Below are 23,302 nucleotides of genomic sequence, written 5' to 3'. Positions count from 1 at the left end.
GTAATCATATTTTAAATACCTTTTCTCGGAACAGGCAGTTCCCTTGCCTCTAGCTTTAGGCTGGTCCCTGCCGCCCTCTCACCACCCTCAATGCGACGGAGACTTGGCCACGCTGTCGCGCTTACTACAGTCAGTGACTTGGCGCCTCTCCCCAGGTTTTCTAGCTGTAGCTTTGCAACAGAAATCAAGATCCTTACCTAAAACTGATGCAAGCAAAATGGACAATGAGTTACAGCAATTGCTAATCAATGAATTGGGGCCCAAATCTTGCCCTCACCTTGATGTTCATTGCAGTCAGACACGTGTCTCTTAGCTGTCAGTGTCTGGTGAGTGAACACGATTGCCTGGGCTGGAAGACAGCCTGGATGACCTCAGTGGACTTTTATATTTCTATTAACAAGAAAAGTGCACTGGGAATGGAATCAGAAATGTGAGTGCTGTCCACTATAACCCTTTAAATGTGTCAAATGTCTTTTCCACTTCTCTTGTTGGACGTGAATGCACAATCAGGAGGCCCAGGTAATGAGATCTGCAGGCTTTGCTTCTTACATAAAATGCTCATCAGTATTTTATGTTATTAACCTTTGCAGTAGAAGATCACCAGGTCCTTCTCCTCTTTCATTAAAAGCTTTCCAGATAGAAAAAAGGGTCAGTTCATCTCAAGTGTGGCATCCCCAGTGATTTCAAAAAGCTTTCTACAAAGGTGATTTGCTTTCATCATTATACATTTTTCTCTCTTCCCTCCCTATTCTGCATACATGAGGTAAAGCAGATGTCACTTGCTTTCTGAAGCCCGCCATCCCCAATTAAAATGACCAACAATCATTTTGATCAAAGGTTAACGATTAGTTTCGGGATTTTCCATTTCCCTTGTTTTACCTTGAAATTTGGAGCTACCCAAGTGCTCGCATATTTTGTGTCTCCAAAATGCTACTGCTTTTTAAAACAGATTTTCTTGTTTAAAAAAAAAATGTGCCTCTGACTCTGAACTCCAAGAATTTAGAGACTCTTCGAATGTCAGCAAAGCCCTAATACCGAGTTCACTAGCTTCCTAGTTTATAGTTCCAAGAAAATACTATTTCAAAGATGCAACATCTAACTTGGAAAAGCCCCCAAAAGAAACCTTCAGAATGCTGCTTGTATTTTACAAGTAAACATCCAAGATCCGTGACATAACTGATGACAAGTGTTTCACCTCGGATCCCATATCATTTAACAGGAAAGCACCGCTGATGTGAAATGCAGAGTTGAAAGGCAGTGTTACAGGAGACTGAAGTCTCAGAAATCACTTGCAAGATAGCATTCACTTTTAAAAGCTGGGTGTCAAATATTCAGTGGATTTAATAAATTACGTCCACAGAAGCAACTGCAGCTCTGCTAGTTTATATCTATGGAAGTCGGTAACCTTCATATGAACGCATATTCTCCCCTACAAGTTAGTCCTATGAAAAGAAGGTATTTCCCCTTGGAAAAATGTGAGAGGGGGAATATCGGCTTACTCTTGCATTGGATAGATTTTCCTTCCTTTAGAAGAAATAACATTTAAATGATGGTGACAAAGTTTTCTTTGTTAAAGGGAATACAGGAGAAGGGGGTGCTTTGAAGTGACACGTTATTTAACGTTTCCAGGAAAGCAATTCTGAGAACGTTAATGAAAGCTTATCATTATACAGCTATTACTAAATTAAAAAGAAGCAACTGTGAAGTTCAGAAAAACTTGGAAAATTTTAAAGGACATAGGAGACAGCTTCCTGAACAGTCTGAAAGCAGCAGGGTTCTGAGATGAACCTCATAAGCTATACAAGGACACCATATATATCTGGTACAACACCAGTCCTAAAAAATTTCAGTCTGAAAAATACTCTTATTCTTACTTAAGAGCACCCTTACTTTTAAGAATTGTATTGAAACACAATGCTTCACACACCCAGAGCTATTTCATACTATTGCTTGTTAAAGAAACTGAGCAGGTGAAAGAACTGGGCCACTTCAACAAGGTTAAGGAGCACAGAAAGGACAGTCTAGAAGCACATAGTAAGTCTGATACACCTACACGGCACAGCTGCCCAACTGAGGCCAAAAACCTGATTACAAGAGGTGCTGTACAAAGACAAAACCCAAAAATCGGTTCCTGTTCGCGAGAGCTTTTTAATCTAAGAAAAGGGATAACGTTGAGGTGGCAAAAGGCAGGGCAACGTTTGATAGAAAACCATCTGAGCTTCTAATTCCGGTTAGGATTCAGAGGCATCAAGGCCTTCTAAAGGTTTATAGAAGCATATAGAAGAACTGAAGTTATGAAGATGATGTTTATAGGGAGCTGCTCCACGGGGGGGGGAGCAACAGTGTGCTTGATTTGAAAGAGAAGCTGATCAGAAGCATAAGTCAACCATTTGAAGCAGATTAAAGCTATGAAAGAGTCTTGAACGTGAAGGCATACATTTCTTGGGTAAAGGAAAGAAGTAAAATAACCAGACACCGGCTAGGAAAATGATCTTTCAGGGAGCAGATTTTGAAAAGATACAAGATTGCATTAATAAAGGTCAAATAAAAGGATGTGGCATTAGCCAAAACACATGGTGAGAATTTTAAGAATTTTACCTTGCAAATATACTGAATAAAATTGTACCTTCAAAAAACAAAGACACAGCATGAACATGGCTCACTGTTGAAGCTGGAGAAGACTCTTTGCCCAAACCATCCAAATGTAGCTGAGGATTCTCCTTTGGGAAGAGGAGTAGGTCCCTGCCCTTTACCTTATGCTCCCCACCGGACAGCTTTGGCCAGCAGGAAAAGGCACGCTCTTGATGCAGAACAGTTTACATCTTCATAACTAGAAAAAAAACTGGCGAAGAACAGGCATCACCATTAGTATTTCTGTTGCAAGATGCTATTTCCAAGACAGCCGCAAACTCTGACTACTGCAACACGCTTCCTTTTGCATCGTATCAGTTTGCGTGTAGTGAGACTATGATACGCTCTTGGCCCGTACGGAGCAAGCTGTTGAATTTCCTTTCACCTTGAGAGTTTCTAACAGTAACTCTTATTTCTGCTCCAAAGACACAAATATTTTAATGATTTAAGGTAACTTCTAGTTAGACAATCTTGATACACTTACCTTGAAGTAAAATAGTGATGCAAACTCTCTTGGTAATAGTCTACCGGCTCTTTAGAAAAATGTGATTAAATCACCATCGTGGACTGAACAAAGTAGATCGCTCACAGCCATACAAAGAGTTATTTGTAGCCTTTGATTTGCTGTCTTACATTTCTGAGAAGATAAGTGTTCTACTTTTGGAGTGTCTCATCCACAAGCTGATGTTATTTACAGAAACAATAGAATCTATTAAAGGTACATATAGCTCTTACCTAAAAGTCTCATTGTAGAAGACGATCTTTCTTCTTTCTCTATCAAGTTCATCTGCTCTTAAGATAAAAAATTTCTGGGCTACCTCTGCCCATGAGGTCTACTTGATATGATATGGTAAAGCCATGATTTATCATGAACCTCAAGATACATTAGTTCAGTGGGGAGGTGTCTTCTGAGCCCTAACTTCTACAGTTGAGAGGAATTTGGTTGGTTTGGTTTTTTAAAGAAGATATTTATAGCCTGTATGGCTGGAGGGAAGAAAACCTGAGTGAATATTAAGCACGCAAAACCTACTAAATTAGAAAACTGAAACGCAGAGCCATTCTCCAGAACGAGGTGACTTCTGAATGTTTGGCACTGGTGGCACTGTTGATGTTACACAGACGTGGTCTGTAGAAGCTCTTTCAAATTTAGGATACTTATCGTCAGCCATACTAGTTTTCCACATCAGATTACAGAGTAAGGCATGCACAGGTATGACCGAGTATAAATGTTAACACCTCCAAGGGTTTAAAGATAATCTTAAAGTGAAATGGTAACCAAGGAGTAGTTGGGAACACCAGGTGAGTGTTTGGAGAAAGCTGTGAACTATTTTCTCGGCTATGGGTATTCCCTACTCTCGGTTCCAACCGCTATGGCGTTCTGTACAACCACATATAGAAAAGCAGGACTTGCATGGCGGCTAAGGCAGTTTCCTCTCAGAGGAGCAGAGGTTTGCCGAATCACACAAACAGCTTAACAGTTTTACTTATTTTTATCTGTATTTGCTCTTAGCGCATAATTAATTCTATTTTCAAAATGCATGTTAATTTTGAATAGGATTCCACATGCAGATTGTTAGGGAGGTATTCAGAGCATAATCATGCTTTTCCACACTGAAAAAGGAGTCAGCTGCGGGATGAGGATTCATATTCTAACCATTGAGAGCTCGCGTCTCAGCCCCAGCTGTGCCAGGAGCTAGAGATGCCAACCAAGGACTGAAGAGAATTTTGTTGTGGAGGACGAGGGAAGGAGACCTGGGGAAGGGAGGGAAGAAGAAAAGCCCAAAGAACTCTTTCAGGTATATGCAAATGCTGTAAACGTGTACCTCCCTTGCCACTTACAAAAAAATACACACTTTTAAATATTTACTTCCCCCCCCCCCCCCCCCCGATTAACAAGCTGTACATATATACTGAAAGGATATATTAAAAAGAAAATTGAAAATCTAAAGAAGATCCTTCATTTTTAATATTGAAACAAGGACAAGTAGATTATTAGCAAACTGAGTGGAATTTTGGCTTTGATACTACAGGGGATTGCAGATGCAACTCACTTCCAGAGATCTGAGTACCTAGGGTTACGCTCTTGAACATCACACCTACAAGAGGTCAAGATTAAAATCTATGTTTCTTCGGCAGGCGATAAGGCCAGTTAACAGTGCTATTCCTGTATGTAAGGTGATTCATTATCAACTTAAGCGGCGAGCAATCATATAAGCTGAGACCAAGATAATAAACTTAAAAAGTAAAATTCATTCAGAGGCTGAGAAATTTGCAATGATTTACATTTGCTTGAGGAGACATGGAAACTGGCAATTAGAACTGACTGCTGTCCACAAGTGGGAATGAAAGTAAGGTCAATCTCTTTTACTTACTAGGTAGTGCAAGCTACAGCAGACCTTTGAAGAATCCTTCCCTTATAGGTCTTTCAGCTTTTACCATTAAGAGATCATTTGGATACGGAAATGAGATCACCCTCAGTCGAAACTCGCTGTATTAAGAAGATTCATTAAAACATCCCCTAGATGCATTTTCAGAAGTCCGTAAATCCAACTCGTATCTTTTCCCCATCTTTGGAAAGAGGGTATTGTGTTTACTGGCAAGAACTTGACAGGTTGGATTTAAATCATGAAATGCACGTCAAGCCTGACATCACATCAGTTCGAAGTCTGCAGCATCCAGAATCATATAGAACACACTTGCCTGGTATCTGAAACAGTAAAGTCTTCCTAGCTGATTCTAATCTTCACACAGAACACTATGACAATTTGTCATCCAGGAAGATACTCTTTTTTTTAATAGAAACTGTGAAACAATTCTGTTTTCATTTAAACATTGCTTAGCCAGAAAACTTAGAGGGAATGAAACCTTTTTCATAATAAAATTAAAATATAAGTTAGTAATTATTATTTTATCTTTAACAGATAAACTAGTCATTATGAAATTAATGTAAGCCACAGCAGCCATACATGGATAATTACACTTTTATTGATCCATTAAACCCAGAGTATTTCAATAACATATTCAAAAGGTTATTATTTACTCTGTAATCATTAGCTTAGCATAGCACACATATAGCAAAAGTAAATGAAACATCAGTTAACTGCTTAGGAAGAGAGATGAAGAAAGCAATAATACATCCAATAAATTAACCTGTTACAAGTAAGTTCAGAAGTACTGTGGCTTGTGGAAGCTCTTTACTGATGGGGAGCGGTGGTCACAGGGAGACAAAAGTCTCCCGCCAAACAACGGCAGGATACCAAGGAAAGCATCCATACAAGCTCTACGGAAATTTTTGGTACCCATGTGCACATCGGTACCCACATAAATCCGCTGTATCTTCAGTAAAATAAACCCCCTTAGAAGAAGCCCGTGTACCAGTTAACTGCGTAAAATAAGCCTTCTCTGGTACCTAAACCTTGCATTACGTTTGCGTTTGAAAGAATCACTTGCGTGCACGCTCCAGACTTACCATCGATTAGCAGAGACACAGCAGCATTGTGTGTCACCTCCCGGACAGCAGTACACCACTTACAAATGGGGGGGGAGGGAGGTCTATAAAAGTGTCTAGTATAACTACTGTTATTAATCTTGGAAAACACCCATCACTGAAACATTAGTCTCATTTTAGCATCAAAACTTAGAAGCAATTTGCTAATTCGTATGACATCCATACAGCGTGGTTTTTTTAACATGTGGAAGAAAGCCAAGCCACCCTCAGAGGTGAACGAGGGCAGGTGATGTGTAGAGAATCAGCACTACTTAACACTGACAGTACATGATGGAAGTATTCAAAAGCACTTGCGATGGACAATAGAAGGGCCAGCTTCCTCATATTCATCTTTACTGATCCACATTTGCTGAAAAGTGGACAGAGATGCCAATATCGAACCCCCAATCCAGACAGAATATTTACGTTCTGGTGGTGCAATCATCTAGAAGAGAAGTGCAATCTGTTGTAAATAAAGTGACAAGCAGGTAACACAGTAAACATCTCTTTGGATGAAATAACTAGGTGAAAGCCTCTTCATCATAGAAGCAGAACTCCAAAGTAAAGCAGCTAAGAGGTGGAACGGCTGCCGTATTTTGCCTTCCACCTCAAATCAATAGAGATGCTATAATGTTACTAGGAGCAGACAAAAACGGCAACCCATGAGATATCTGCAGATGGCCCATAACACACTAATTTCATTTCACTAATGACTTTCACTGATAGCTAAGCCTTGAAGCCTATAATATTCCCAGTATCCTCTCAAGTTGTTCATGCCCCGTTTAGTATTTACAGGTCCATCTTCTCTAGGTTCATCCCTACCTCTCTTGTTCTGTGGTGTCTTTCAAGGAGCCCTTTTCTCCCTCGTAGCCCTATCTCACTGGGAATCCCACAGGACTCTCTTCCTTAATTGTTGTTTCACATTTTCTCAAAATGACCTCATCAACTCCCATGGCTTCAGCAACCATTTTTATGCCAGTACCTCCCAAATCCCTCTTTTAATTCTGCTTTGGCTGGTAGGAAGAAAAGGGGTATTAATTAAGCAGGCTGTCCGAGGCTCTCCTAACGTCAGGACTTGGGATGCAAGACCTGGACATTCTGATTTGTTTATACGATCTAACTTTCCAACAAAAGCTTCTTTTGTAAGTGCAGGTGTTCAAAATTACCTTAATCTTCATCGTACTTGGAGCCAAAGCTGTAATCTCTTTCTGCATACGATCGCCAATCCCAGGATACATTGTGGTTCCTCCAGAGAGGACGTTATTAGCGTAGAGATCCTTACGGATGTCGATATCGCATTTCATAATACTGTTGTAAGTGGTTTCGTGGATACCTGCAGATTCCATCCCTGAGTGGAAAGAAGTTTCGACATGTTATTTCCTCTTTGTCCCTTTCTTTTTCTTACTGTTAAAATGAAAGGAAGGCTCACTAGTCCAAGCTGTCTCCCTTAAGAAAACTCAAAAAAAAAAAAAAGCAGCTATGCGATGCTTAGGAGAGGAAGGAGAAAGACAGGACATACTCCTCACCTTCTTTGTAATCTCAGCATAGTAATTATACAAGCAAAATACACTTGGGCAGAAGAAAGATCCCCATTATGATTTCATACTGGGTATTTTTATTTCCTCAAGGAAAAAAAAAAATTAACATTATTTAAGGAAAAATTTAAAATGAGGTGTTTCTGCAATAGTTTGCCATTTTTATAATCTTTTATGATGCTGTTAGCTAAAAATAGAAGCCCACTTGGCATTTCAGTGAACTACCTTGCTTTTGAGGTGTTGGTTTAATTTGAATGCCAGTACAGTGAAGTTCACTTATGGTACTATCTTTTGCTAAAGAAACGGAACAGACCAGATAAAGTTCAAACTGTATTCCTAGGTCTGTAAGTACTAGACTTTTTAACTAGCTTAACACGCACATTTTGACAAAGATCTGTGATCCAGGAAATCCTCATTTCCATCGCTACGTTTCTGATACCGACCATTGTTGAGCACCAGCTCTGATCCCTGATACGCTTCTGGCAGCCAAATCCCTCTATCACTAAAGAGAATTTCTCCTGCTGATGCTCAAATACAGAACATTTGAACATCACTCCTGCTGATGTTCAAATACAGAACTCGGAGCTATATTAATGCTTGAATAGTTTCCTTTCTACATACAAGCATATGGAGCTAGCTTCACCATTTAGTTTAATGGAAATCGTGCCAAACTGCCTGCAGCCATTTTACTCAGTCCTCAAGAGTGGAATTTAAGTGGAAAGTAGAAAATTTGCGAGGGCAGTACGAGTTACCACATAAAGTGTCGGTCATCCTCCGGATAGAATGGGAATTTTAACACTACAGATAAAACTACTGGAAAATAATGCACGATTTGATTTTGTATGATTGAATTACAGATTATTATAATAAAATGATAAAAGGAAGCAGCACCTGGATGAAAAACCCACATAAGCAGCACTGTGCAGTTATATATCAGCCAGTCAAGATAAAAAGCATGATCTTCTGACAGTACTCTAAAACATCATCTTAGAAACTCTACTGCGTTTATAAGAGGTTGAAACCATCTTAGAATTCAGGTATTTCTAAACTGACAGGCATCTTTTTGCCCAGCAGCTGTAGCAGCAGCGTTCATAGCTTCTAAAGAACTGATTAAGTCAATAGAAGCTGCATGTTTCTAAGGACATTTGAGGGTAAATGCCTCAGTTCTTACAGCTGAAGGTCGTCTATACTTCCTAAGAAATTCTTCTTTTCATTCTCTGTCAAGTCCCTAGAAAGAAAAGTCCTGTCCCACCTATGAAGGATGGCTGGAAGAGAGTTTCTGGGCATCGGAACCGTTCATTCCCAATGGTGATGACTTGTCCGTCAGGAAGCTCATAGCTCTTTTCAAGAGAGGAGGAGGAAGCAGCAGTTGCCATTTCATTTTCAAAATCCAAAGCCACATAACAGAGCTTCTCCTTGACATCTCTCACAATCTCCCGTTCCGCTGCAGACAGCCAAACAAGTTTTTAAATCAACATACAGTATGACAGCCAGGACACAGGTTTTCTCATGCACGTTTCCCCGAGTTCATGACGGTCGTACAGTTCATTGGGTTCTGACCTCTCAATGCCTCAACAACTTTACTTTCCCTTTGCATTGCCAAATTTCCCTCATCGACAAATAAAAGATATATTGTACTACAGAATACTGTAAAGATTAACGTTTACATGTTTATGTCCCAAAACCTTGATCAACTCTCCAGAGGTTCATCCATTACCAGCTACTAACTTTGTTCCTTTGCCCGTGGAAGAGGTATGATCAAACGCAACAACCAATTATATTTGTCAGTGACTCAGGATTTCCTAACGAGGCGGCATCCTCGTCCTTGATGCTCAAAATATACGCTGAAAGCCAAAGTCAGGAAAACCCCATGAGCTATCGTGAACTGTTTTTCCCAGGCCAACCTAGCGATAGGGATTTTGATGCATCTCGCCAGGTACACGCTTCCTGCGTAATAAGACAACCAACAGAGCAAACGTATGCGAAGTGCATCCAAAACACAGCTCATTACCAGTGGTGACAAAAGAGTAGCCTCTCTCCGTAAGAATTTTCATGAGATAGTCAGTCAGGTCTCTGCCTGCCAGATCGAGCCTCATGATGGCATGAGGCAAGGCATAGCCCTCATAGATAGGCACATTGTGTGTGACACCATCCCCGGAATCCAAAACTATTCCTGGAAAGTGAAAGAAAAGGAGAAGCTGGTTATTTCCCACTGGTACAGGGTCTCCACATACTCCATATTCTCACCTGAAACACGCAACAACAAACAAAGATGCGCACATGGCAATTGCTTCTGTCATTTCTATAACTACAGAGCTGCTCACGTGAGATGAAATCGTTGGCACAAACTAAGCAGCAACTGCGTTTGGGGAAAAAAGACATGTAACATTCAGCAATTTGATTGTATTGTTCTTGCTGAACGGATGCTAGCAATAATGATCTTACATGGATGCAGAGGCTTTCATTTCAGACGACCCCTAGCACTTTACAGACATGATATAATGTACAAACTGTAAATAAATAATTAAAAAAAAAATCTAGCTATAAAATTGAAAATTTGAATCTGCCATTAAAATAAACCACCCCGTTAGGGAAAAATATAACAACGGTTTATCTGCGCACAGCCATATTACTTATATTCTTGGATAGGAAATGAAGTACGTGTTTTCCACTCAAAATGAATAAAACATTTCTGATACCAAACATGCATACAAATAGTTTAATTTCAAACATAAAACAAGTATTTATGACAATTGTAATTCCTCTAAGCTGGCGATCTTTTTATACAAAATTTTATTGTGGCATCAGGCTATGAAGACAGATGGTATTTTAATTTTTTTCAAAGTATATGAAGACTCAAGGGTTGCTAAGAAGTAATTTATCGTGTCAATGCCTGATCAGACTCTAAATGGCAATAAGAAGAGACCTCCATGCTAATTCTAATGATCGCTTAACAGCGGACGTCATTAGGTGATTGAAATTCAACATTTAAATGAAATATTTTCCTTTAGCTACTGAATGGTTTGGGTTTTTTTCTACTGTGAATGGAGCTTAACAATAGAGGTTGGTCTAAAGTAAGAAGGAACCGTGGGTTTGGAAAAATCTAGTTAAGATACAGCCTCTTCTCTATGCTGTGCAATTAAGGGCAGTATCAAAATGTGTCGTCTTTCATCTGTTCATATAGTTGAGCCGTAGTCGCTTGAGCTTTTGAAGCAGAAAGTCGTAAATCTGCACCCATACCTGCCATGAAGTTGAAAACAACAAAGAGGTACTTGCACAGCATGGTGGGAAGTATTCGGTTTCCATATGGCTATTTGTTCTTCTTAATACACAGCTGGTGCACCACAATCAACATATATCTGTGATATATGTGCATATACATCCACGAGAGAAGGACAGGTGGAAAATACAGCGCCCAGACAGACTCACCGGTCGTTCTTCCAGATGCATACAGAGACAGCACTGCCTGAATTGCTACATACATGGCTGGCACGTTGAACGTCTCAAACATAATCTGGAATGAAGAATTTGAAAACCTTTAGGATCTACGCTTAAGAGTATCTGAAGAGACAGTAAATTTTATGGTTTTTTAAATGAATACTGCCAGTTACTAATCCTGAGTCCCCTCCTGAATATGGTTCTTCTGTGAACAGCACGCTATGTTTTCTTCAGGATTTCATTTAAAAAAAAAAAAATCACCAAAGTCAGTGGATATCTTTCCATTAATCTCAGATTTTTACTGATAATATTAATTGAAGATGACACCTTGGGATAACTTTTTTACCCTGATGGCAGGACTGCAAGAATGCAGCAATCTAAGTTTTGGGGTTTTTTTAATATATATGGGGTTTTTTATATATATATATATATAAAAATAAACACACACATCTATACACACACGAAAAAAATTTAAAGACGACACAGCTGGAAGAAGCCACAAAGAATAATCTGTCTATTCCCATCTCAAGGAAGAATCAGCCATTCCTGACACAGCTTTGGTTCTGCCTCAGAAATTCCTCTGCTGGAGCATCCACAGATTCCTCCAGCAAACAAATCTAGTGATACGCTATACTTACTATTATCAGGGGTTTCTTGGTGTCTAGCTAAAACCTCACTCAGTCTAGTTTCAACCCATTACATCTCATTCTGCCCCCCCCCCAGCAAACACAACAGTTTATCTTTTCTCTTCATGGCGACCTTAGCCATATTCTCTTGTCTCATCGCCCACCTCCTCTACTCTAACAAGCTCCGGTTCTTTCCATCTCCTGTGTCAGATACACTGCAATTTTATCCGAGCAGATGGAATAGCATTTGTTTCCAGCTGTTCTTCCACTGGAGCTCTGCTAAGGAAAACCATTAAGGGCACACAGTGAACTAACACACTCTGGACAACCCTATGTGCTGTATCCTTCCTTGAACCAACGCCACCTACCCTAGGCAGTGCTACCCCATCACTAGTGGTGCTGCTGTGACCACGTTTCATAGAATCATAGAATCATTTAGGTTGGAAAAGACCCTTAAGAGCATCGAGTCCAACCATAAACCTGGCACTGCCAAGCCCACCACTAAACCATGTCCCTAAGCGCCACGTCTACGTGTCTTTTAAATACCTCCAGGGACGGTGACTCAACCATCACCATTGTACCCGTCAGAACCACTGACATCAGGGGGTTAAACTTAAACTTTGGATTTCATAAGCTAATACCTTTGCCAATGAAGTCTACTTTTAATGAAAAGTATGCTTTCAATTAAAGAATACACGAATTACCGATATTTCATAGTTAATTAATGTAATGAATTTAATGCAATCAGTAATAAACAATAAGCCTTTAAACAATCTTGAAAACAGGATTTATCATTACAGTATAATGACAGAGAAACAGTCCTAGACATGTCTACTGTATGAACCACACTTCCTGGCTGTTATAAACTCGGCTTTTCTTATGGTCTGTTGTTGTTTATTATCTCCCAGTTGTATTATCTCCCAGTAATGCGTGCTGTCAAGCTCACTACTTAATTAGTTTATTTACACTGTTGCTAAATTGATGCATAATCTTCCCATTAAATATATGCCAAAAGTGGGCACAAAGGGAAGTGCAGAGCCACATCTAATTTTCCCAGGTGATTTTATACCTATATCTGTATTTAAATCACACTTACTTCTGGTTACATCACTGGCTAAACTTACAACATGGACTTTTGGCCAGAAGGCTGCTCTAAAATATACAAATTTCCGAGGTCGGCTTTTGGTTCTGATCTGAGTTTGCTAAATCAGACTGGGTATGTCACAGACAGAAACGTTTAGCAAAGCATCATTTAAGTTTGAATGCTTCAGACAACACATTTTCCCAAGCCAGCACAAACATTCCGGTTTTTGAACACTTTTCCCCTGATCCCTGATGAGGTGCTCCAGCTGGGAGCTCCACAAAGTCATCTGCATGATGGCCTTCAAACATCTTTATTCAGATCTTAAAAAAAAAAAAAAAAAACAAAAAAAACCACCTGCAATTCTGATACGATAACGAGCATTTTGCCTGATGCAAAAGCGTTGATAAAGTGTCAGTCTTCAGGGTAGGAAGCAGGAGCTGATACAGCATGAGCTGAGGAGTTGGGCTACTACAGGTTGAGCACTCTTGGTGGCCAGAGGTAGGCACATGAAAGACGTCATTGACCCAAAACTCACACAGAAGTATGACTCAGCTGGTACATGACCCATGCTACAGCACTTGCAAACCTCAGATTTAAATACATCAGTGACTCATAACTCCACTCAAAAAATTACATGAATCCTGGGTTGACGTTATCTACACACTGAAACTCAGCATCAGAACCTGCCTTAGCCTCCAGCTTCCCCACTTCCAGAACTGAGCACACACACTGTCTTGTGAACAAAGAAAATTACTTCAAGCTTTTAAGAGGCTAGTTCCATATATCTCACTGCCACACACAAGTACGAAACGTTTTAGGGCCATCCAGAGAACTTGCGTGAGCAGCAGAAACTTTCGCTCTCTCACCATGGCTTAGCCAGCACGCAAACCCACACTAACCCTTAAGGGATTACCTCCCAGATTCAGAAGAAAGTTGAACACCCAGGACTATTCATATTTCTAGCTGCTTCTGTGCAGAAATGATCTGTGGCACAACATTCAGACGATTACCTGAGTCATTTTTTCACGGTTGGCCTTGGGATTCAAGGGGGCCTCGGTCAGCAGGACGGGGTGCTCCTCCGGCGCAACCCGGAGTTCGTTGTAGAAAGAATGATGCCAAATCTAGAAACAAAAATCACTTTAGAAAAGCGTTCTGGAAATTGTTTCTTCTGTCCACAGAACTACACAGAAAGCTTTTCAAATATAGCCTGAGTGATTTTTTTTTTTTTTTTTTTTTTTTTTTTTACAGACATATTAAAATAGACAGAAAGCATGCAAGAGCAAATCTGCCAAATTCAACTCCAAATTAGAACCAAAACCATTGGGTTTCTACTGTGTGTAACAACAGAATATAACCTACACAACAGAGTCCTTCCAGTTAGGATTCCCCAAAGAGAGTATAGATCATCCTTTCTAAGCAGGGGCATCGGTCAGTTCCCACCCCCAGTGCTCTGATACATAAGCTGAGCCCAGCACTGAGTTGTTTAGACCTGGAAACACTTCTCCACCTCAAGCTGCCCGGAGACTGATCCAGTTGCAAGCCATTGCCAAGATGCTCTTTAGAAATCTAATTATCTCCACAGAAGCGAAAGACCCTTTATGCCACAGATATTTCATCCAGTAAACCCTGAATCAAACTCTCACTTACTATAGAGTAACTAAATTTCTTAGTCACAGTCTGTAAAGTACTGTCGTATTTTTTCACGTTGGTGCTACCTGTATCAAACGATGCCGGCTTCGATCGTCTGAGGACTATGGCTGCGAGGAACTGAAGGGATTTTTTTCTTGATGCCAGCTCAAAGACAGACTGTTCAGTAACATGATGAAATATTTCTTACCTTCTTGTTCAATTCTTTCCTATCCTTATTTCTTTTTTTAATCATATTCCAGCTTTGCCTGACCCAACAAGTTTACTTCTGAGCACAAAACATCAGGATAGTTTTATGGGTAAGTTTATTTGATTAATATCCTAGAAACAAGTACCGTTATGCTCCAAAATGAACTTAAGTGGAAAAGAGATCTTCTCTTAATCCGAAGCACCTACAAAGTCAATAGCTGTCCAGAGCTGGAATTGTGAAGAAAATTATCAGCCCTCAAAAAAAATTTCAATTCCATCTCAGTCCCCTAAAAAATAATTATCAGATGTTTCCAGAACTGGGGCTTGGGATGCCGGGCCATCTTCCATTTGAAGGTTTAGAATACAAATACAGGGAGAAGTTGAATAAAACAGAAAGTAATCATGTAAAATTTTAAAATATAAATCAGATACAAGAAGAAAAAGACTGCCATTTCAGACAGGAAAGAACTAAGGGAAGAGAAGGAAACCTCCATACTTACATAATTTACAAAGTACTGGCAATTTCAGCAGTGAGGAACAAACCTGGACTCATAAAGCAGGACCCTGCCTAAACCTCGGGCAGTTTGCAGGGTTTTCCTCAAAACCAGGCTGGATTAGGCACTGTACAGCCCATTAGATTCGACCTAATGCTAACCATAATGTTAACGGATAATGATATTCTACAAGAAACAAAAATAGTTCAGTGTTGGATTTTATAGGTCATGAGAATTAACTGTAAGCAGCAAGCACAACAGCAAAGAGAAATTACTGAGGAAGAATTATTCCAACACTTATATTAAAATATTTACGTAGTCACCAGAGCCAGAAAACGCTCCATCCCAACGCTTTCCCTCCCATACGTTGTCAGCTCAGTTGCTGCGAGCAAATTAACAGTGATGTACAATGCCCTGTATTATTATCCAGCGGAAAACAGCAGTCCCAATTTGAATCTTGTGGATTGAAGCACAGGAGAAGAAGAATGCTTCATTTCATTGCCTACACGTTCTCCTCCTCCATTCACACGAATGTCCTGCAGCATCCTCGCTCTCGCTTTCTCGCACACATACACACTCAGCCCAATCTTTTGGTGACCCCCCTCTTTTTGTAACGTGTGGATGGTCGGGCACTGCACTATTATGCCTTTGTCCCATTTTTGGCACGTTACCCAGTAATTCTCTTGTTTCTTCCACATCATGATGCTTTTAGTAGTATGATTTCCAAGCACTGGAAAGAAATTTGTGGTTCGGATCAAAATTATGCAACTGGTTTAAAAATCTTGGGGGGGGGGGGGGGGGGGGGGCGGGACCGACACGACAATATATATATGCATATACAAAAGATATTCCCTTAGCATCAAAACTTTAGGAATTGCATTTCAGAACTTCTCTCAGCCATAAGAGTGTGTGCACATGTGTGTGCATGTGTGCATGCGTGTGTGTGTTACAGAGCTTCAGGGGAAGTTGAGATACATGGTTGAATCAGGGAAGCCCGTATATAAGAAAAAAATGCTTTTTTTCTTATTTGCAATAATCACAAAAGTTAGCAACGCTGTTTCTTATCTCTTTCCTACCACTGCCTTTCTCTCATGCTTCTTTTTTCTGTTTGTCGCTCATTGCTCATTCACTGGAAAGCAGTCTCCGCTTTCTGTCCCGCTCTGCTCCTGGGCTCGGCAAGAAGTCCCAGCACAACTCAGTGTTGGGACATCTTTGCCAGCTACTGCATGTTGCAAGCTGTATGTCAGAAGAAGGTAAGTTTGGGCTAGGGACCCACTTTCACAAGTAATTCCTTCATCCGTTTAAGTGACAAAGAGAAGAAAAGTTCAAACTGCAAGAACCCATACAGTATCTGACCATTATTTGAATTACCGCACTGCCTGAAGCCTCCACACCACATTACGCCCTAAAAACAACCAATTTAGCCACGAGTTTACACTACAGTAAAGCGCACGCCACCTTTTTTACCTTCCTAATTTACCTTCCTAATTTTACCTTACCTACCTATTCCTTTTCCTAACCAAATTTTAGATAGCTTGCTCTAGCATCCAGCATTACCCAGAAAAAGAACACGTACCAGTATGTGTTATACCCAGGACAATTTCCAGATGCAGAGACCAATCGCTGCGGGAAGAACATAAAATAGTGACCTCTAATTTCTTTCCCCCCCCCCCCCCCCCCCCCCAGGGAAATAGAATTTCCTGCTGAATGCAGACAGCAGGAAAATTATCAGGAAGAACATCATAACGGGGTGTATGAGGTAGACTTCCTACTCTGCAGAAACGAGCAAGGTGTCCTCCCAGCAAGCAGTGCGTAATGAAATGCAAATACTGTGCTTCCATCTAGAGGAGTAGGTGGGCAATTTATTTCCAAATATGAACTGAGGAACCCCCATTGCTCCTGTATCGACCTTGGTCTGTTCATCTGGAACACTCTGTGCTTATCAATTTGGGTTCACGAATATGACACAGTAGCTGACTTTAGATACGCGTATTATAGCTGTCTACGCCTCGTCTCAGCAAGTATGAGGACAGAACACCACCGGCCCCGTGTCTTCCTTTCAGTGGTGTTTTCCACAGCAAAACACTACCAGAAGCATGTGCTCGTGGAGTTTCCTTCCCATACCATCCCTCCTGGAGATGACAAGGGACTGAATTGCAATCCTGCCTTTAAAGACGACCTACAATATTTCCACATACAGAGTCCGATGCTTCCTGAAGAGACCAGGACATACGGGATATCAGAGATATTTAGCAGAGTGAGAGAGCCCTTAGGACTCCTCCTGCCTCTCCAGCTTCTCCCACGAGCGCACCTCATCTCCTGTGCCTGGTCTGGGACATCCTTAAGCGGGCGTTTCACAAAGAGGCCACTGCACTGGCCGCACGCCGAGCAAGTGGGGCTTGATGGGCAATAAAGACGCCTTCTCGCCATCCAGACATTAAAAGCTGACTGGAATTGGCAACAGAAAAACACCCTTCAGGGAAAAAAAAAAAAAATCCCACTCTCAAAGAATTAGTATAGGGATAGGAAGCCCCAGTCTGTCTTTTCCTCTTTAATTGACAGTGAGAATGTCATGTGCAGTACGAGATGTGGGCATCGCCCATCATCTTGTTCATGTAGGCAAGTACTGAGGAGAGAAAATCACCCCTCCACCTCACAGTTTTTGTTCCCAGCTCCAGTAACGTATCTTTAATATTTCTCTGATTCACCTCTGATGAATCACAACCTGGTTTTGGTTGGTTTTGTGTTTTTTTTTTTTTTACTTTAGCTACCTTCTATCGTTGTCAAACGTTCTGCCTCAGTAGGAACTTCAAGACTGAAAACAGTATGTATAAAGCATAAAATAATTTTATAACATACTGCCAAATCTGATGAGTAATTAGCACTGACTTTTTCAAAGACTAGTCACTCTAGAAGTGCCGAGACCCAATCAACTCCTGCACTAGTGTATTGTACTAACCCTTTACCTTTACTGCAATTACACATTCTGCAAGGATTTTGCCTCTGGTTTGCAAGAAGGTTAACGGCAGATTGTATGTCTTGGATAAGACGGTGCCTCAACAAAATTACATTAAAAATAAACACCCACCTTTTCCATGTCATCCCAGTTAGTGATGATTCCATGCTCAATGGGATACTTCAGTGTCAGGATCCCTCTTTTACTTTGTGCTTCATCCCCTACATAGCTGTCTTTTTGACCCATTCCAACCATAACACCCTGCAAAGTACATTATTCTAATATTAGTGCAGTATATCATGCACATTAGAGAGAGAGTTTTTAAGTTAAAGCTTAATATCGTACCCGCTACTGCTACTGCCATTCCAGAACGTACCCCCCAAAACATGCAAGGAACTAAAATGTGAATTTATCGGTAACCACCGACTCTGCACTAACTCCCCCGTCAACCCCCCGGGAAGGGCAAGGCAGCTTCAAAGAGGAAGGAAGGTCTCTCACGCTCGGTGCAACTAATGCCCATGCAGGAGCCCAGCCAAGGCAGGCATCAGCAAACGCGTGGTTCTCCACAAGGGACGGGTCCCTTGTCATTGCACAGAGGAATAAAGGGAAGGAATTACAGGTGAAAAAGATACAGTCTCCCCAGATTTACTTTATATATTTGGTTGCCCTTTCTGTCTAGGCAGTTCCACTACTGCCTTTAAACAGTGAGATCCCTCTTTGCTGGAAGTGAAATGGTTTTGAAAAACACACGTTTTGCAAAAAAGCATTAATGTATATAAGACAGAGACAGGTTTTCTAAAAGAAGACTCACTTATTAAATAATAGTTTTACTAAGTTTATCACGTTTGCATTAGGAAGCCTATCATGATTGCCCCAAATAATGTAACAACATACGAGGTAAAATATTATTCATCAACTAGCATAAAAAGATTTAATTTTTCTCATGGATTCATTAATTCCATGGATTCGTTAATACAGCTGCTGAGCTGCTTAACTGTGCAAAATTACATGCCAAAAGCCAATGAACAATTTGAGAGGTTAAAGAGTGGACGTTTTCAGCAACTGATATTCAACTTCAGCAATTCATAGAGGTGTTCAAAACGCATTCCTTAAAATGCTTAGTATTCTGCGCCTGTCAAACCAGGCTTATTTAGCTCAGCAAAAGACCACATAAGACTTCAGGGAAGGGTTTTTATAGCCCAGAAAATTAAAATCTGACTCAGATATTTAAAAAAATGAACAAAAATCTGCATTTTCTATTTCTAAAGGAACTGTTAGAAAACTAATTAAGCAGAAAGACCCTTTCTAAGGTCAAGAAAAGCCACATTTATCCTTTCCAGTCCTGTTTGAGTTGAGAAAGTGATGTGCTAGAGACCTTTTTTGGAAGTTTATTGGGCCACACTTTTGCTTAATGGAACAATAAGAGGAACTTATCACTATTATTCATTTGGTTTCTCATGCTAGAAATGTTCTGCCTATCTTTTTTCTTTGTATTAATACAGCAAGTATTAATTCATCCAGCAAGTTGGGTGGGTTTTTTTTCCATAAGACACCTTAATATCATTAAAACACTTATGTTCTTTTATAGTCACCATTTTATGGCTGAAGAACACCTTTTCCAAAGGATCAATAAGTTTACCTCGTAGTATTAAAGACATGCAGCTCAATCCTCCAGTTCTTAGCAACCTAAACTACAAAGGCCGATGGGAGTTTTGCCTGAATAAATCTGATGCTTTATCGCCGCCATACCTAAAGTCTCAAAAAACCCCACAAAAAAACCAAAACCAACCCAAAACTACCCAAACCAGACAGCACTTCCATTTCGGTACCAACTGACCTGATGTCGAGGACGTCCAACGATGGATGGAAATACAGCTCTTGGGGCATCGTCTCCTGCAAACCCAGCTTTGCAAAGCCCAGAACCATTGTCACATACAAGGGCAGTGGTTTCATCGTCATCGCACATAGTGCCTCACAATTTTGGCTGCAAAAGTAATTTGGAGGGGAAGGAGATGGAAGGGAATAGGACAGAAGCAACTGTCCATCATTTAGAGAGCAAACTGCTGTAGAAAGTCATTTTGGAAAAGAATAAACCTAAACAGCAAAGCCTATGCTAAAGCCCCAGTCTTGCAAAGCACGTTAAGTATCTACATAAATTTCAGCTTGAACAGGTTTTACTGAAACAAATTAATCGGGACATTCAGCTTTTGTTTCCAAAAGGGAAATCTCCCCTGCTGTAGCCTCAAAGGGTCCTGTGATATTCTGTTAATTGGCCTTGTGACCATGGGACAAGTTCAGCTAGAGGATACACATTCAGCTCTACTTGGACTTAAGCAAGCATAACCCCGTCTCTTCCAAGGCTGAATTATCTTCTAGAAATTTCATTTGTTAAAAATGAATTGATCATATGCACCTACCAGTTATAACATTAGTAGTTAGATGGTAAAACAACTAAAAATAAACTACACAAAAAAGTTTCAGGGAAGCGTTTGCTGTGTGGTTTTAAGTGACAGCTCCTCTGTAATGTGAAGTGCTCACTACAGGACCTATCCCATATTTGTAAGCGGTAAACACCTTATCAAAGTGGTTATTCTGGGAAACAGAACAAGAGGCAGCTGGCACAACCGCCCAGGAACAACTCGACTTCAGCAGTTGGCCAACACATCAGACGCAGTCCTGAACTCATTGAAATTCATGGCAAAACTCCCACCGAGGGAGGGCCTGAATTTCACCAAGACTTCTGTTTCGGATTCCTTGGTTATTTTTAGGACTGTACGATTGCCTCTTTAGGCAGTCAAGGAGAGGGAAGGATTTTCTTTTTCCTTCTCTGGCACTTCACTCGGTAAGGGTACTTCAGAAATGGGAAAAGGAATGAAAAACAGCACTTGTCCAGCAAAGCTGCGGTCCCTAACAATGCAAAAATGTATTAAGCATCGTTTTTGCGATTAATGCAAAAATGTATTTGGCTTCCGATGGTATTACAGTTCCACCTGAGTGCTACGTGCACAGGCAGGCCAGGAGCGATGGCAGAACAGCCACCAGCATTAGGGTCTGCCCTGCAACCAATTCACGCTGTCCTATTTGTGGGGTTTAAAATATCTCGCTCTGTTCAGACAGTCCCTGCAAGAATACCAAAGTCCCTGGAGATTTACAAACGGGAACAGTTACGGTTTTTAAAGTTTGAGCTGCACGAAGTTCCTGGTGTTCAATCCTTTCCCATATGCTTTACAAAGCAAGGCTGTGACATGACTGATCCCAACGCTCGCAGGTGAGATGGAGTCGTATTTTCGAATTATGCTATTATTTTAAATCAGAAAAAGCATTTTAATTCTTGTTGATGTGCCTGTGACTGGAAGATTCTTTTTCACATAAGGAAGCAGAATAATTTTACCACATAAATTTGTTAACAGCTTTAATATAGGAATGTTTAACCATTAGTTCTAGTAGCTGGTATTTTGGAACATTCATTCACGTTGCCATGAATTGTTATTTTCTTCTAAAACCCTCAGTAAAAGGCTTTTAGAAGGCAATAAACCATTTACCAGCAGTATCCAACATCACAGAACTGCACCCAGACTCCGACTCCATCAATGTAAAACAGAAGGAAACTCAGTTCTTAAATACATCAGAAATGACATCAGATGAGATACTAGAATTTAAGAGTAGAGAATTTTAAAGTAGAGAAATGCTACAAAGCTCTGAGAGCTCAGCATCGCGCCTTGGCTCTAAAGAAAGCTGGATAGGACCAAGACGTTTAATCCTCCGCGGTAGGAAATAATATTCCCATTCCTTCATACACGCAGCGTTTCATATATAGCTTTAGAGGTAAAACTAAGGTCAGTACAGCCATACCCGGAGAAACAAAATTCACAGGGAAACCCCAGCTGATCTGTACAAGTTACACTTTAGAGTGCTGGCAGCAATTGTTTACACTCACTCCATTAGATTCCAGAGAAGCCACTGACACTAATAAAATCAATGGCTGTATTTGTTCATTTCCCTTTTTTTTTTTAAAATTATCTTGCTTTGCTTATCATTACAAGGTGAATGAACTAATAAGGAGCACTACTTAAAATTTTCATTGATTGAGTCATGGTATTGCTTTACAGCTGCTGAATTTATAGGTTTAATAATCATTTCCACAAAGCAACTATTCGGAAATCTTTTCACCAGATGAAGTTCCTAAATACATTACCTAAATTTGCTTTATTTTTAGTTTCGATTTTTATTTTTCTAATTCCCAGTGCAAAATTAAATACAATTAACAGAAACCTTTCTTCTGGTTTCTGCGTAAGGCCTGATGTCCAGACACCAAACACTACTGAATTGTTCCTCCAGGTTTCAGATAGACCAAGAAGGTTTCATTGCACACTACTGATCATTCCAGCGATGAGGAACGTCCGCACGTTTCCCTGAAACCATGTAGTCAAACCTGATTTACCTTACCCCAGGGGACCCTTTGGAATTCCTTCAAAGCCTGAGGCAAACAGCATCCAAGTGCAAGAAGAAGTGTGCAAATCCCCAAAAGGTCTCAGACCAAGGGAAGCGAAGCATTAGAATCATGAACTGTAACACGAAAGAACTCTCAGGGCGATACTTACCCAGGAAATGGTGATGATTTGTAGAAGCCTCTTTGCAAATGACACGATCTCACCTTCCATTACGTTTATATCAGCTTCTGGAATGGAGTTCACAGAGTATCTACATGCGTCAAGCCATTTTTGGAAACTTTCTTTCAGTTTGTGCTTATCACAGTGACAGCACAAAGGCCTGGATAAATTAGGGCAGAATTTCTAACATCTCTGGATCCTTTCCCACTCGCTAACTTGCTATGCCTCATGACAGAGGGTTGTTTTCTCCCCTCAGGACAAAAATCCCTCACACTAGATGAGTGAGACTGGAAGGATTTGTAGGCCCACTGTTGTAATTGGAAAGCATTCTGCTTCATTATAACACAATTAGCTAAGAATAGCTCACTATCATTCTGTTAACACCCATCTTCAAGCTGGAAAGGGAAAAGTCTTACCATGTACAGTACTCATGTTTCAACTGTACCTGGTGTGTGTTTGTGTGGCGCAAAGACTGAAAATAGCTGACTTATCTCAGTACTTGGGTGACACTATGGCTGAAAACGGGGACTGAATCAGCAACCAGCCATTCAAAAGAGATGAGCCATTACCATTTTGCAAAAAAAAAAAAGAAAAAAAAAAGACAT

At 40.4% G+C, this 23,302-nt stretch overlaps 1 protein-coding gene across 1 annotated transcript; it reads right to left on the bottom strand.

The window, feature by feature from the left end:
• Positions 1 to 5,602: 5,602 nt before the first annotated feature.
• LOC143163090 (actin, alpha skeletal muscle B-like) lies at positions 5,603 to 23,251 on the bottom strand. Its single transcript, XM_076343767.1, has 9 exons — positions 22,689 to 23,251; positions 19,925 to 20,071; positions 18,220 to 18,348; positions 13,812 to 13,922; positions 11,083 to 11,167; positions 9,665 to 9,826; positions 8,906 to 9,097; positions 7,285 to 7,466; positions 5,603 to 6,563 (listed from the first exon to the last, which is right to left on the bottom strand). The coding sequence occupies exons 2-9, from the start codon at positions 20,051 to 20,053 to the stop codon at positions 6,420 to 6,422; spliced, it is 1,134 nt and encodes a 377-aa protein (XP_076199882.1). The 5' UTR covers positions 20,054 to 20,071; positions 22,689 to 23,251; the 3' UTR covers positions 5,603 to 6,419.
• Between the last annotated feature and the right edge of the window lie 51 nt (positions 23,252 to 23,302).

The sequence above is a fragment of the Aptenodytes patagonicus genome, chromosome 7 (assembly GCF_965638725.1).
Source record: "Aptenodytes patagonicus chromosome 7, bAptPat1.pri.cur, whole genome shotgun sequence".
Taxonomy (NCBI): Eukaryota; Metazoa; Chordata; class Aves; order Sphenisciformes; family Spheniscidae; genus Aptenodytes; species Aptenodytes patagonicus.
The sequence above is the reverse complement of the archived record's forward strand: the minus strand, read 5'-3'. Positions and strand labels throughout refer to the sequence as shown.

What these genes read in the sequence shown, in the direction of transcription:
- LOC143163090 (XM_076343767.1), bottom strand. Translation starts at nt 20,053, where the DNA reads ATGTGCGATGACGATGAAACCACTGCCCTTGTATGTGACAATGGTTCT. An exon ending in CTTCCAGCCATCCTTCATAG is followed by an intron (nt 7,467 to 8,905) that starts GTGGGACAGGAC and finishes CTTTCCACTCAG; the next exon opens with GGATGGAATCTGCAGGTATC. An exon ending in CAAGTACGATGAAGATTAAG is followed by an intron (nt 6,564 to 7,284) that starts GTAATTTTGAAC and finishes CTTCTCTTCTAG; the next exon opens with ATGATTGCACCACCAGAACG.